Source organism: Glycine max, chromosome 8 (genome assembly GCF_000004515.6).
Source record: "Glycine max cultivar Williams 82 chromosome 8, Glycine_max_v4.0, whole genome shotgun sequence".
Classification (NCBI taxonomy): Eukaryota; Viridiplantae; Streptophyta; class Magnoliopsida; order Fabales; family Fabaceae; genus Glycine; species Glycine max.
In genome coordinates this window covers 12730560-12743942 of record NC_038244.2, presented here as the reverse complement: position 1 = coordinate 12743942, position 13383 = coordinate 12730560, and the positions used below count along the sequence as shown (strand labels likewise).

Sequence of the window (13383 nt, the reverse complement as noted above, 5' to 3'; positions counted from 1 at the left end):
GGTACATAATTATTTATTATATAACAGAAACATATATATATTTTTTGTGAAGATAACAGACAAATATATAAAATATAATAATATGCATAAACAAAAGATATTTAAATAAAAAATGTAATAATTTAATAAAATGAATACAATAATAAGAAATATAATATATATAATTAAAATAGCAGCCATCCCGCAATCCAATTTTTGGGACCGGCCACTTTGCGTCATGATCTGGAACAGACTACTTAATGTATTCCTATATCACTTTGTCCTTGTTGAGCATATATTTTACCGTGACCTTTTGTATTCCTATATCATGTTGTTTCTCAAATAAAATTTCTTATGTCAAATAAATTAATAGTTTGCCTGCTTAATGTGCTTATGAAAGTGTAATTCATGCTGAAATCCATTCATTGTTATCTGAATTATTAATCTTTGAGGATGTGAATATGTTTTTTCTAACCAATTTTGGAAGCTGTTGGATACAATATATTGCGTTATCTTTGCTTATTTCAATTTCTTTTCATTGTTTTTAATCTTAGATGTTTCTTGTTGTTCAGGTTGTTCTCCAGTCCGAAACTATTCAGGAGTTGACAAAAACATCTGAAGCACTAGCCTTGCTGCAGGAGGAGGCATCTGAGTTACGGAAACTAGCCAATACTCAGAAAATTGAAAATGTAAAAATTTTCCTATTCAATTCATAATTATAGATTTATTATCTGCTTCTTTTTCAATACTTCAGCACCAGTACATTTAATTTTTCTCTGTTTATATTTTTTTTAGTTTCTGAGGTGTTTGTTGTAGCCCTTATGGTACGTTTGTTGCTTTGATTTTTGCTGTTTTGGTTGATTATCATCAGATTAACATACAATTTCTTCTACTGCTTTACTTTTTGAGTGTCAAGTAGTTTTAAAAGGATTCAATAGCTTAAATCCTAGTGATTTTTTTCTTCCCATGAACTATTTATTAATTTTATTTGAAGTTAGACACACATGTACCTGAGAATAAAGGAGTAGTTGTTTGTTTTGTAAGTTATGAGTGGACATGTTCTAAAATGAAGCATTTGGTTTTAGTTATTGATGGAGAAAAAGAGATAAAAGATCATCAAAAGCTGAATTGATATTGACTGAGATGCATTATAATTTATTGTTTCATTTGTTATATGTATGTGTGTGTAATCCATTGTATTAATCCTTCTCTATGCTAATAATCTAGCTAATTAGTGAAACAAATCATGATGAGAGAAAGATGAAATAACATATGAATCCTAAAGGATTATCTAAGATATGATAACATATTTTCATATATTCTAGCACTCTCCCTCAAGTTAAAGCTTAATAAGCTTTAATCTTATTACAAATAATCTTTTTTCTTATATGGAAAACAAACAAGCCCAAAACCTAGAGGTTAGGGTTAGAGCAATCTTGAAATTGAGCACAACCACCAAGCAACTAGAGGGACACAACTAACCAACGTGGGTTGGGTATAGTGGAAGGGGCAAGTCCATCACACCGTGGCAAACCAAGGTTCAAATCCCTGTTGGGAGAGGTGTCTACATTTAGTGCGACTTTACCTTGTACAAGATAGACTCGAAGTAAGATACCTGTGAGAAACAAAAGCCAAAAAAGAGAAGGGGCTTAATAAACCAAATTCAGCCGCAACCAAGGACATAGGAAGCAATCCACAACTCCTAAGAAATCAAAACAAGAGGGACATAACAAACGAAAAATGAGGCAACAGCTGCCCCAAGTGGATTTTCCAAGAGAGATTCAAAGACCAAACTAGGTCAACAAAATCAGTGAGCGCTGAACAACAGTAAAGCAAAAACATCGGGGTGCATCCAAAAATCCATGTGAGGCAGTGGATGTGTAGTAAAACAAAAGGATGAAATTGCTGGAGGAGACTCCCAACAAAAGGTCTGAAATTGGGGATTTGAGCCCAAATCTGGACATAGAACAGGCAAGTGTGGCAAAGGGACGAAGTCCACAACAGAGCATCAACAGTGGTAGCAAAAAAAGGGAGATCTAAACTTGTTGGAATAAGGATACAACACAAACAAAAGAGGACTTGGAATTAAGGTGGAAGTTATTGATAACTGAACAATTTCATATTTTTAGAAACATGACAATGAAATTGTAAACCGTAGGTTGTGGAGGGATGATGGTATTGCTATGATACCATGTTGAAGTTACATAGTTTTAGATATTGAGGGAGAAAAAATGATGAAAATAAATAAACACCGAGTTGATATTGTTGGAAAGTCGCCTTAATAGCGGTCACCTCTAGCCCACCATAGCATCCTCTTTGGGGTCTTCCATAATTGCAGCCTTAAGAGTGGTGGTTCAGTCCCCCATCGACTAAAGATATGGATTAAATAGAGCTTCTAAAGCTCGATTAGTCCTCACCTTACAAGTTGGTTTTGTTGGATTGTATTAGAGCCTATCCTAGATCTATTGTTGGACCAATTGTATTTTCTATGATTCAGGCTGGTAGCCCAAGTGTGAAGGGGAGTGTTGGAAAGCCGTTTTTATTGCATTCACTCTTACCTCACTTTAGTTGTAGCCTCTTTGCTTTAATTTCAGCCTCAAGGGGGGTGCTTCAGTCTGACATCGCCTTAGAGTTTGTAAAACTTGGACAATCCTCTCCCTGCAAGCGGATTTTATGGGGTTGCATTATGCCCTAAGCCCGAATTCTTAGAGATATTAATTAACTCAATTATTAGCCAATTAGGAAAACAGGTCACGATAAGAGAGAGATATAAGCTTGTCGGAATAAGAATACAAAACAATAGATGACTTCTTGGAATTAAGGAAAAAGTTATAGAAAATAGAATAATTCCAAAATTTTAAGAAAATGACAATGAAATTGTAAACCATAGGTCATCGAGTATCATATTGCTAGGATACCATGTTGAAGTTATATATTATAGTTTTAGATATTGAGAGAGAAAATTTTGCTATGATACCATTGAGTATCGTACTGCATTAAGCCCTACGCATAAATGCTAAAAGATGCTAACTCATATTAGCCAATTAGAAAAACAGATAATGGAGAATTGGAGATACCTAAATTTGTTGGAATAAGAATACAACATGATAGAGGACTTCTTGGAATTAAGGGAAAGTTATTGAAAACAGAACAATTACATATTTTGATAAACATAGACAATGTTGTCGTAAACCAAAGGTCATGGAGGATGGTATTGCTATGATAGCATGTTGAGTTATATAGTTTTATGATGGATGATGCATTAATCCTAGCCTGGTCCTGGTTAAAATATGGAGAGAAAGGTTTCAATACAACATTTAACCATTGGTCTACCAATCTTATGATGGCCTTTGGTTAAATTTCTGTTTAGTTGTATTGGGGTCCTGTGATGGGTTTATTGTTGGGTTGTTTTTACTTTTTGGAAGGTCGCACTTTTGTGCCTTGTATCAGTCTTCAGTACCTCTGGTACTGTTCAGCTTATTATTAATATATATACTTTTGCCTTCCAAAAAAAAAAAATATTGTTGGGAAGCTGCCTTTAATTGCAGTCACCCCTAGCCTGCCTTATCAGTGGCCTCTTTGGACTGCATTAATTGCAACCTTTAGGTTGATGGTTTTGTCCCGCATTGACTAGAGATATGGCTTAAATAGAGCTTATAATGATTGGGCAGTCCTCACCTTGCAACCTGGTTTTGTGGGGTTGCATTAGGCCTAAGTTCAAATTTTAAGAGATATGAACTCAAATATTAGCCAATTAGGAAAACAAATCGTGATAGATGATATCTAAACTAGCCGGATTAAGAATACAGCACGATAAAGGACTTCTTGGAATTAAAGGGAAAGTTATTGAAAACAAAACAATTCCATATTTTTAGGATACAATGAAATTGTAAATCACAAGTCAGGGAAGATGGTATCGTTATGATACTATGAAGTTGTATAGTTTTAGATATCAAGGGAGGGATTCCATATTTTGAGGAAGAAAAAAGTGATAAAAGATATATAAATGCCGAATTGATATTAATTCAAATATTAGCTAATAAGGAAAACAATTCATGATAAGATAAAGAAAGATGGTGGCTAAAGGATATGATAAGATATTTTCATATATTCTAGTTAAGTACCATTAATCCTAGGAATTTTGCTGATAATGTACATACAACTATTAAAGTGTGATTGCAATGTAGTGGTCAATATATGTGATTCATTGAAAATCATTATATTCGATTTGTGCATCCAGAATGTATGATGGTAATTGATTATTATTTTTACTTTCTAGCTATATAGTATAGTTGCCTCAATCAGAGATCCCACATTGACTACTGGTATGACTAAAATAAAGTATTTATGTGGGGGCATCTCTCACCTCTTGATCTTTCTTTCGGGTTATTTTAGGTCTAAATCTAAATTCTAAGATAGTAGTATAGCCTATCCTAACTATTGTTTTTGAGCCTATTGGACCACCCATTATTGGATCACCTGTCGATGTCTAGTTCTGCAAACTTCACGGTCGAGATGTCCAGTACAAGACATGACAGAGGTGTGATGTTGATCCCACATTGATATTAAATAATGTAGTACAAACAGAACAATATAAGGTACAAAGAAGAATGAAGGTTGAGTCTTTTGAGAGTAATAAGAAGCAACCTGGCCCCAACATGTTTACTCTGTCCCATTGGGCCAAGCTCTTTCTGTTATTGCTAATTCCTCTAGATATATAATTTATTATTGCCTGAGGATATGCCGATGTGAGCTATGGAAAATAAGTATGAAAGAAATGTTTATTGATATACTGGTTTGCTTTCGCACTTGTCATTTTCCCCTTCAACCTTGAATACATGCTACTTTACCTGTTTTCCCTTGTTCTTCATGTCATTTTTGGATTTGTACCAATTGTTTTGTCTCTGCCTATTTTTTTTATGGGTTGCTTTTCATATCATGAATATAAATCTGACAAGTTTTAAATTATGATTCATGTGTTTGACAGAATGAACTAAAGGCTAAGTGGGAAGATGAGAAGGTACAACTAGAGAAGTCTAGGAATGATGCTGAGAAGAAATACAATGAAATCAATGAACAGGTGATTGAGAATATCTTTCTTGACTATTTTTTATGTGCTTCAGTACAAAAGGAAATCTTTTGCAGTTAACTGTTGATTATGTATTAGTGATGCTTACATATCAGGTTTATTATGTTAATATAATATTGAATGAATGCTACATGATTGTTTCCTTACTGTCAAAATTTTTTGGTCTCTAATTTGATTCATCTGGGAAATGAGTTATTAATATTGTTAATGTTATTATTAATGTACAACTGGTATAGGTATTGTTTGAGTTTGTCTGGGATTGGACAATGTTGCTCCCTTTATGTCTTTTCATTTTCATTTTCATTTTCTTATGTTAATTTCCTCTTCTCTTTTTGGAGGATTCCTATTCCATATGTTGATTTCCTGTCTGTTCAATTGCATTTGTTTTGGTGAGTTATGTGTATAGTTTTGGAAATTTTGCCATGGTGGGAGATGCATTGATGATTTGTATGCTGAGGGTTTTTATTGCATAGAAGTCAGAACTGCTTATGACATCATGTTTGCTTGCAGTGATTTCCTACACCTATTATTGTACCGTACTAGTTGCTATCATTCTATTTCATAATTTTTGTTTACATTTTTCAGAATAAAATACTACATAGTCAACTTGAGGCTTTTCATATTCAATGGGCCGAGAAGGAGCGTAACGCTGCTGGTATTTCATCTGGAAGTAGTAGTGCAGATGCCTTTGGTGATGCTGGTCTTCAAAACGTGATTAATTATCTCAGACGTTCCAAAGAAATTGTACATATCTGTGTCTTATTGAATTCCCTTCTATTTGTATGTTTATCTCATGGTTATCTAATAATGTTTCTGTACTTCTACAGGCAGAAACAGAAGTTTCATTGTTAAAACAAGAGAAGCTGCGACTACAGTCACAGGTAAAATTTTGTACTTCTTTCTTATGTTTCTTCCAAGATAAAGAATAAATTATTTATCAAGTATTCATAATTAATATTTATATAAAATTCTTCTTATATTTATATTACTGTTTATTACCTAATATATTATTCCAAATTGCACCAGTTGGCTGACACAAGTAATACCTTCTCTTTCAATCTTCACGGATAGATTTATCTGTAACTCAACCCAATCTCTTTTCCAGTCGCTATTTCTCTGCAAATTTGAAGTGGTGATAATTGTATTTGGATTTTTAAGGATTTGCGGATGGGGTTGGGGATTTTGTTATTGTATTTTCTTGCCTTTTCTGTATAACTTATCCCATGAAAAAATTCCCAACTCTTGTTTCAAAGAGATTCATCATCTCTAGTGTTACTGGTGCCTGAGGCCCTGGATGTGGATGTTGCTGTATATTTTGGTTTCTGACGCTATTTTAACAGCTGCCTCTCCCCTTCTGATGTTCACCGCCAAAAAGAGCTAATATACTGTTTAGTTATACAAAATCAGTTGTAACAATAGTCTTTTGCTTTTTCGCGTTTATGCTGGCATTTGAAACTCATATGGATATAAAAGACTTCATTTTATTATTTATATTTTGGAAAGATCCTGTTCATGTGAAGGGTCCGTATTTCTTTTTGGTGAAGGGTCCGTATTTCTTTTTGGTGAAGGCTCCTTATAATAAACTTGACTTTTTGAATTCAGTTTCTTGTCACCATGTATGAATTTATTCTGTGTATTTAATGGTATAATCTTATCGTATCCCTTGGTTTTCTGTAGCATGAGAGTGCTTTGAAGGCAGCAGAGTCTGCACATGCATCACTAGAAACTGAGCGTGCAAAATCAAGATCATTTTTGTTTACCGAAGAGGAGTTCAAAGCATTGCAGCTTCAGGTGGAGAATCCTATCATCACAACCCACTTTTCTTCATTATCTATGGCTTGTTTCTTGATGACATAATAAGTTGATATTTTTCACTGAAGTGTTTCCTAATGATGTTATGTTGAATCCAATGATGAGCTGATTTTTTAAAATCATTTGCAGGTCAGAGAATTGAACTTACTTCGTGAGAGTAACATGCAGCTCAGGGAAGAAAATAAACACAATTTTGAGGAATGTCAGGTATATGGCTTTGCCGATTACCTATTCCCATTTTGTTGTTATTTCAACGCATAGAGTTCAATAAAACGTTGCGTACTAATAGGCTAGGAAAAAAGTTTTTTGTATTCCCCCCATCTATCCTCTTGCTTCATAAACTTATCTGTATTGACTTGTCATACTAGCATGATGTAGTTTATGTTAAAATATATTTTGATAAAATCTGTTGCATTGTTTAGTATTTTTCTGTTACTGATACACAACTTTCTTGGCTTAGAAATTGCGTGAACTAGCACAAAAGGTTAGAGCTGAGACAGAGAACCTAGAGAATCTCCTGAGGGAAAGAGAAATTGAGCTTCAGCGCCATAAGAAAGAAATTGGAACATTAAAAATGGAAAAAGATAATCTCAATAAGAAGGTTTCTGAGGTATTTTCTTTTCAAACCTTGACAAAAAAAATATTATAATGTATTACTGTGTCTTTGATCTACATTATTTTTCTTTTTTTTTTTTTCAGTTGCTTGAAAGGAGTAAAAATGTTGATGTTGAGGATTATGATCGAGTGAAGAAACTTGCTAGAGAAATCCAGGTTGTTCATTTTAATGAATATTCTGGCATCTCTCAACCTTGAAGTTGTCTAGCACAGTTTATCATTTAATACATGTTTGGTGTTCCTTTTCGCATACATAAAATCTGTTATCTAAAGTTGGCTTGTTCAGTAATTTAAGATTACTTGGTTATCAAACTTGGTCGGCCTATATCAAAACTACCATGGACTCCATCCTAAATAAAATCATGCTATTCATTTTGAAGATCTATGGTAGAATTGAGATTCAAATTGTTCTTTCTGGACTTTCGTTTCTCCTTCCATTGTCTACTTTTTGTCACTCGATTAAGCTTAAAGCGGGAGATCGAATCAAGCAATCTTTGTTTTGCCGATCCTCTTCTCCTTTTCTAATTATAGTTTTGTGATGCTATTTTCTTTGAAATTTGCAATCTTCCATTGCTGAACAGCACATATAGGGGAACATATAATTCCATTGCTGAACAGCACACATAGGAGAACATATAATTCCATTCCCAAAAATTATAACTATATTTGGAATACCAATAGAGCTAAAAATCAGATCGAGCAGTTTTGAAATTTGCAAGAAACTTCAAGTTTTCTTAGATAGATAGATAGATACACACTCACAGAAAGAAATAACATTGTTAGATTTCTATTTATTGTACTCAATTTGAAGTGAGTTGTCAGTATCTTTTCTAGAATTTATTATATTTATACTTTATCTCATTAGGATAAACTAAGAGAGAGAGATGCTCGGATTGAGGAACTTGGTAAAAGTCTATCAGAAAAGCAGGATTCTGTTTCATGCCTAGAGAAAGATCTTTCAAACTGCCGATTGGAGCTAGCAGAGAGAGAGAAGAGAATTAATGACATTCTGCATAATGAGGTCTCTGAGATACTCTCTCTACCTTTGATGTTTGAAGAAATATTTTGTTTATTAACATTTTGTTGTGCTGTGATTAAAACAGGCTAACCTAAAACTTGATTCGGAGAAGCATAGGAAACTGCTGGCTCAGTTTAAGGTGCATGGAAATTCTTATCTTGGAAAATGGATAGAGTTCTTTGGATGGTTGTATATTTCTTTATATATATATATATATATATTCACATTGCTTTTTTTTTCCTACCATCCTTTTCTAGAAGAGGATTGATGTTTTGTCAAGGGAAAAGGAAGACCTAGGGAAAGAGAACCAACAACTTTCTAGGCAATTAGATGAAATTAAACAAGGTAATATTTTTTTTCCTAATCTCTCCCTTGCTGTCTGTTTATATTTTTTTCTAATCTGCTATTGTGGCTGGAATTTATTGTTAAATTTTAATGGTATATATCAGGGAAAAGGTCAACATGTGATACAACAGGTGAACAAGCGATGAAGGAGGAAAAGGACACAAGAATACAGGTTCATTTGGAACAGAGGTTTTGATTTTTCTCCCTTTCCTTTTGCGGCAACCCTTTTTGTCTTAATTTTGCTTGTCATTTTCTGTTTCCTAGATTCTGGAGAAACATCTGGAGAGACAGAGAGATGAATTAAAGAAGGAGAAGGAAGAGAGTCGTTTAGAGAGAAGTAGACGACTGAAGACTGAAAAGGCCATAAAGGACTCTTACAACAATGTTGAACAGGTTCCGCCTTTACCCACCCCCGCTTGCTTTTTTTGTCTTGTACCTTTTAGCAACTTATTTGTTTTAAATTTCTTGTACGGTTTGTACCTGTTACCATATTTGCTCAACAAAACGAAAATTTTACTCCCTGGCTTTACTGACTTGCATATGCTAAAGGGTATTCAATGATTATGGTATACTCCCTCTAGTCTTAAATATAAGAAAAAAACCTTTTTCTTCGTCTCAAATATAAGAAAATTTCAACTAACTTTACGTTATTTAATGCTACTATCTCTAAAATACCCTTCATTTAATTGAGGTGCTAGTTTCAATGTCTCTTTCTTATTCTTGATACCAAGTTCCAATGAAGGGTAAGTTAGGGTAAAAATTATTTTTTAATTGAAATTGATGCAATTAAATGTGATTAACTAACTTTCTAGTTATTGTGACATTTTTCTTTCTTATATTTGAGACCAGAGGGAGTAATAGTTGAAATACCTTCTCATAATGGAATTATTTAAATTTTGGTTTTAATAGAACCTATTATTTTTTGGACCCTTGTAGCTGCCCCTACCCCTTTGTGGGATATGATTGGTGGTGACTAAGTTATTAGGAAAAAGGTGGGTAAAAATATTTTGTGTGGAGAATAAATCCATTTCTTGCCCCCACAATCAATTGTTGAACTTCTGCTTTTAAACCAAAATCTAGCTAGGTTCAATGTTGTCTTAGCTCTTAAGTCTTGAAATTTCCTCTACTTCAATGCAGAAAGGATAATGTTTAGTGAGATTGCTCATGTGCATATAATTTTCAGAATGTTTTTCATGAAAATTTGACTCAATTGAGTGCTCATGTTTGTTTGTTTTTTTTTTTTGTAAGTTTTTTTGCCTTTATTACTTGTATAAACTGTGATTCATGTCCAAGTACCTTCTGTGTTACTTCTGGTCTCAATTGCTTACATACAGTGATGCAAATGTAATTGTTCTTTATAGTAGTATCGGAAGAATGCAGTTTTCGTTTCTTTGCTTGTTACAATGATTTATGAGGATTATATTTTAGAGGTGAAATGTTTCAAGTTCAGAGTGAAAGAATTAGGCCATCGAATTCGCCTAAGCTATCTGTATTTGCAGTACTCGTATGTGCGTGTGTGTGTGCCTTTAGAAGTTATTAAGCTTATCCTTCAACTTTTGAGATGCAAATACATATTGCTTGTCCAGTTCTTCGACCATAAGATATATTATGTATTTTCTTCACTCCTTTTATTGATTTATTTACTTTCAGGAGAAAATAAAATTGATTATTGAAATTGAGAGGTATAAGGAGTCTCTGAAAAGGTTATCTGATGAAGTTGAAAAGCTTAAGATTGTTATTGGCAATCTTCCTGAGGTAATGATTCAAAATTGGTTTATTTTGCAATCAAACTAATGTTGAACAGATAGACATGGTTTAGCCCGCAGGGGTTATTTTTTATGATTATGTTCTGAGGCCTCATCACTTGCTTATATGTTTTAGTCAATTATTTTAGAGCGGCACTCTTTATCCTCCTTTTGTTTTTGTATGATTTTTCTAGGGTTCAAATGTGGTTCAACTTCTTTCTGGATCCAATGTCGATGACTTTGCTGCTCCTTACATATCTGCTGTGGAAAGTTTTGAAAAGGAAGCTCAGTCAGTATTTCGGGAGCTTGGAGGTCGCGGTAATCTTGGAGATGCAGCAACAATTACGGATGGTTCAGCCGCTGCTACAGGTTATTTCATTTATAATGTTGTGCAGATCAAGTTTGTTGAATAAGTGCTATTAAAGAAAAGTAGAATAATGATCTTAGACAGAGAATGCAGTTTTCAAGAATTACTAGTAGTGGTTCTCTACATAATCTAACCTTGTACCTCTGGCTATATTAATGGATTGACTACAACATGACAGGTTCTCTTGTACATCCTCAATCCCAAGGCATTGCATCTTTAGCGGCCCCTGGAGTTAGCGGTTTACCACCTAAAGCCACTGGAGAAAGTGAGAAAAGACTTGCATTACCCAAAGCTAGTGTTGAAACTCGTCGAACAGGTAGGAGATTGGTCAGGCCTAAACTACTAGAGAAAAGTGAGAAAAGACCTGAGGAGCTTCAAGGTGGTGACACAGAAATGTCTGATGCTGAAGGACCTGGGGGCAAGCCTGGGCAGTCTAGTGACACAGATACTAGTAATGTTGTTCAATCATCTCAACAATTGGCTCGTAAGCGTGTTGCTCCTACCTCCACTTCTGAATTACGTGAAGAATCAGTTGCACCTGGTGAGAAGAGCTCTGATGTCTTGAAGAAGTCAAAAGGATCTGAGTCCCTAGAAGAGAATACAGAAGAACAACCTGCTGCAATTCTAGAATTTACTGGCAGCCACCCTGTCACTGAAGAATTATTTGATAGCAGTGACATGCCCCAATGCCAAAATGAGGAGGTTGGTGAAGCTCAAAATGAAGATGGTGAAATTGCTGTCGGGAATGATGAGGAATCCAAAGATCCACGGCACTTGGATGGTACTGGTCAAGAGGAATTACAAGCTGACAAAACTGGAACTTTAGAAGAGAATCAAGATCAATCTGCTGAAACAAAAGTGCTGTCTGATGAGATGCAGAGGAATCAGACAGACCCAGACAATCAGCAGTCAACATTGGCGCCCAGTGGTGAGAGAGAAGAGGGAGAATTGATGCCAGATACTGGAGATCTAGAGGGTGCTAGTGATTTGTCTAACATTGCGGAAAACCAAGAATCTCGGGAAGGTCAATCTGAGTCTGCTGCAACTCCTGAACGTTCCCCAGCTAGGGTTGATGATGATGCTCTAGAGGCTGGTGAGATTAATTCTCCTGAGCTTTCAAGTGATGATAAGAATGATGAGGGTGACTTGGTAGAGGAGGCTGCTGATGGTTCTGACAAGTTGATTGATGTCAACGAACCAATATCAGCTGAGAGCGATCAAGTGGCTGAGCCTGTTGCGAGTGAGACTGCTACTTCGACAAGCACTGTTGCAGAGAGTAGCTCCTCTAAAGTGAACTTACCTGTTCCAAGGCAAGGGACCCCTAGTGCCCCCGCTGAAACAGAAGAGACAAAGCAGGCATCACCTGTTGGTAGTACTTCAACAACCATAAATTTATCAGAGCGAGCACGGGAAAGGGCTCAAATGAGACAGGCTGGGTTGGTTTCTTCTACCCTTAGAGGTCGTGGAAGAGGCGGTGCTCCCCGTGGTCGAGTTGGTCGAGGTAGGGGAGTAGTACGCCGACCACCTCCACCACCTGGCAGTGATCAATGAACAACAAATTCACCGTCTGTGATTTGACTTAGGGTTGTAAACTTCTCCCTTAGTCTGACGAAGACAGTATAGACCAGTTAGGTGCAAATTGGTTATCAGTTTTCGTCATGTAAATACAATTTTGCTTTTCACTCATTTCTCCCCTTACCTATTTAATTTTGCCTCAATTTACTTGGTAGGACTTACATCATGTTAGATATGCGGGAATTGTGGTTTTATTTAGCTTTCATTTCCCGAGGGGGTGTTTATGTTGGGAAAAATTTGAATACCAACGTTGTTTTTCACTCATTTCATTTCATAGAATCATGAATGGGCATGGAATCTATTCTTTGGAAGGTGATACATGAATTCGTTCCATGGTATTAGATATAAAAGAATTCACATTTTTTATTTAATTATGTCCCGTTATTATCTAGACACAATAGAAGGTCTACACGTTTACGTTATGATTTTTCGAGTTTTGAACCAATTAAAAATTGCTTTACAGATGCTTTAGAAAATTGGCTAGTGTGTATGATCAATCAAGTATAAGAATAAGTATACAAAACATTGCAAGTTAAATTTTGTATGTATATCTTTTTTGGTATATCATTTCGTTATCATCACTAAGTGAAAACCAAATGGCATTAAAAAATTATACCAATTTTGTGATTCAATATTGAGAATTCTATTTTCTGCATATTTGGTTTGATTGTAAAATCACTTTTTGTGATTAGGGTTTTCAAGAGTTTGTTTTGATAATGTTTGAGGTTAGTGCAGTTAAGTTGTGTGGGTCGTTGAGTTTGATGGGTTTTTTGTACATATATCAATAATACGATAATGTGTGGTATTAATGTTATATAATGGATTATTGGGGGAATAA

At 34.9% G+C, this 13383-nt stretch overlaps 1 protein-coding gene across 2 annotated transcripts in view; it reads left to right on the top strand.

Moving 5' to 3' along the window:
• The window catches only part of LOC100788022 (nuclear-pore anchor), a 33334-nt gene extending 20478 nt beyond the window's left edge, over positions 1–12856 (top strand). Inside the window, exons 33-48 of one of the 2 annotated variants that reach the window (XM_026129635.2) lie at positions 552–668; positions 4967–5059; positions 5654–5812; positions 5896–5949; positions 6746–6859; positions 7010–7087; positions 7341–7490; positions 7580–7651; positions 8361–8516; positions 8599–8652; positions 8774–8858; positions 8963–9030; positions 9123–9251; positions 10509–10613; positions 10798–10972; positions 11149–12856. In XM_026129635.2, the coding sequence (XP_025985420.1) occupies positions 552–668; positions 4967–5059; positions 5654–5812; positions 5896–5949; positions 6746–6859; positions 7010–7087; positions 7341–7490; positions 7580–7651; positions 8361–8516; positions 8599–8652; positions 8774–8858; positions 8963–9030; positions 9123–9251; positions 10509–10613; positions 10798–10972; positions 11149–12521 (2982 nt within the window). In that variant the 3' untranslated portion in view covers positions 12522–12856. Of the gene's footprint in view, positions 1–551; positions 669–4966; positions 5060–5653; positions 5813–5895; positions 5950–6745; positions 6860–7009; positions 7088–7340; positions 7491–7579; positions 7652–8360; positions 8517–8598; positions 8653–8770; positions 8859–8962; positions 9031–9122; positions 9252–10508; positions 10614–10797; positions 10973–11148 lie in introns of both variants that reach the window. The other variant, XM_006585324.4, reaches the window with a different exon arrangement.
• The last annotated feature ends 527 nt before the right edge of the window (positions 12857–13383 follow it).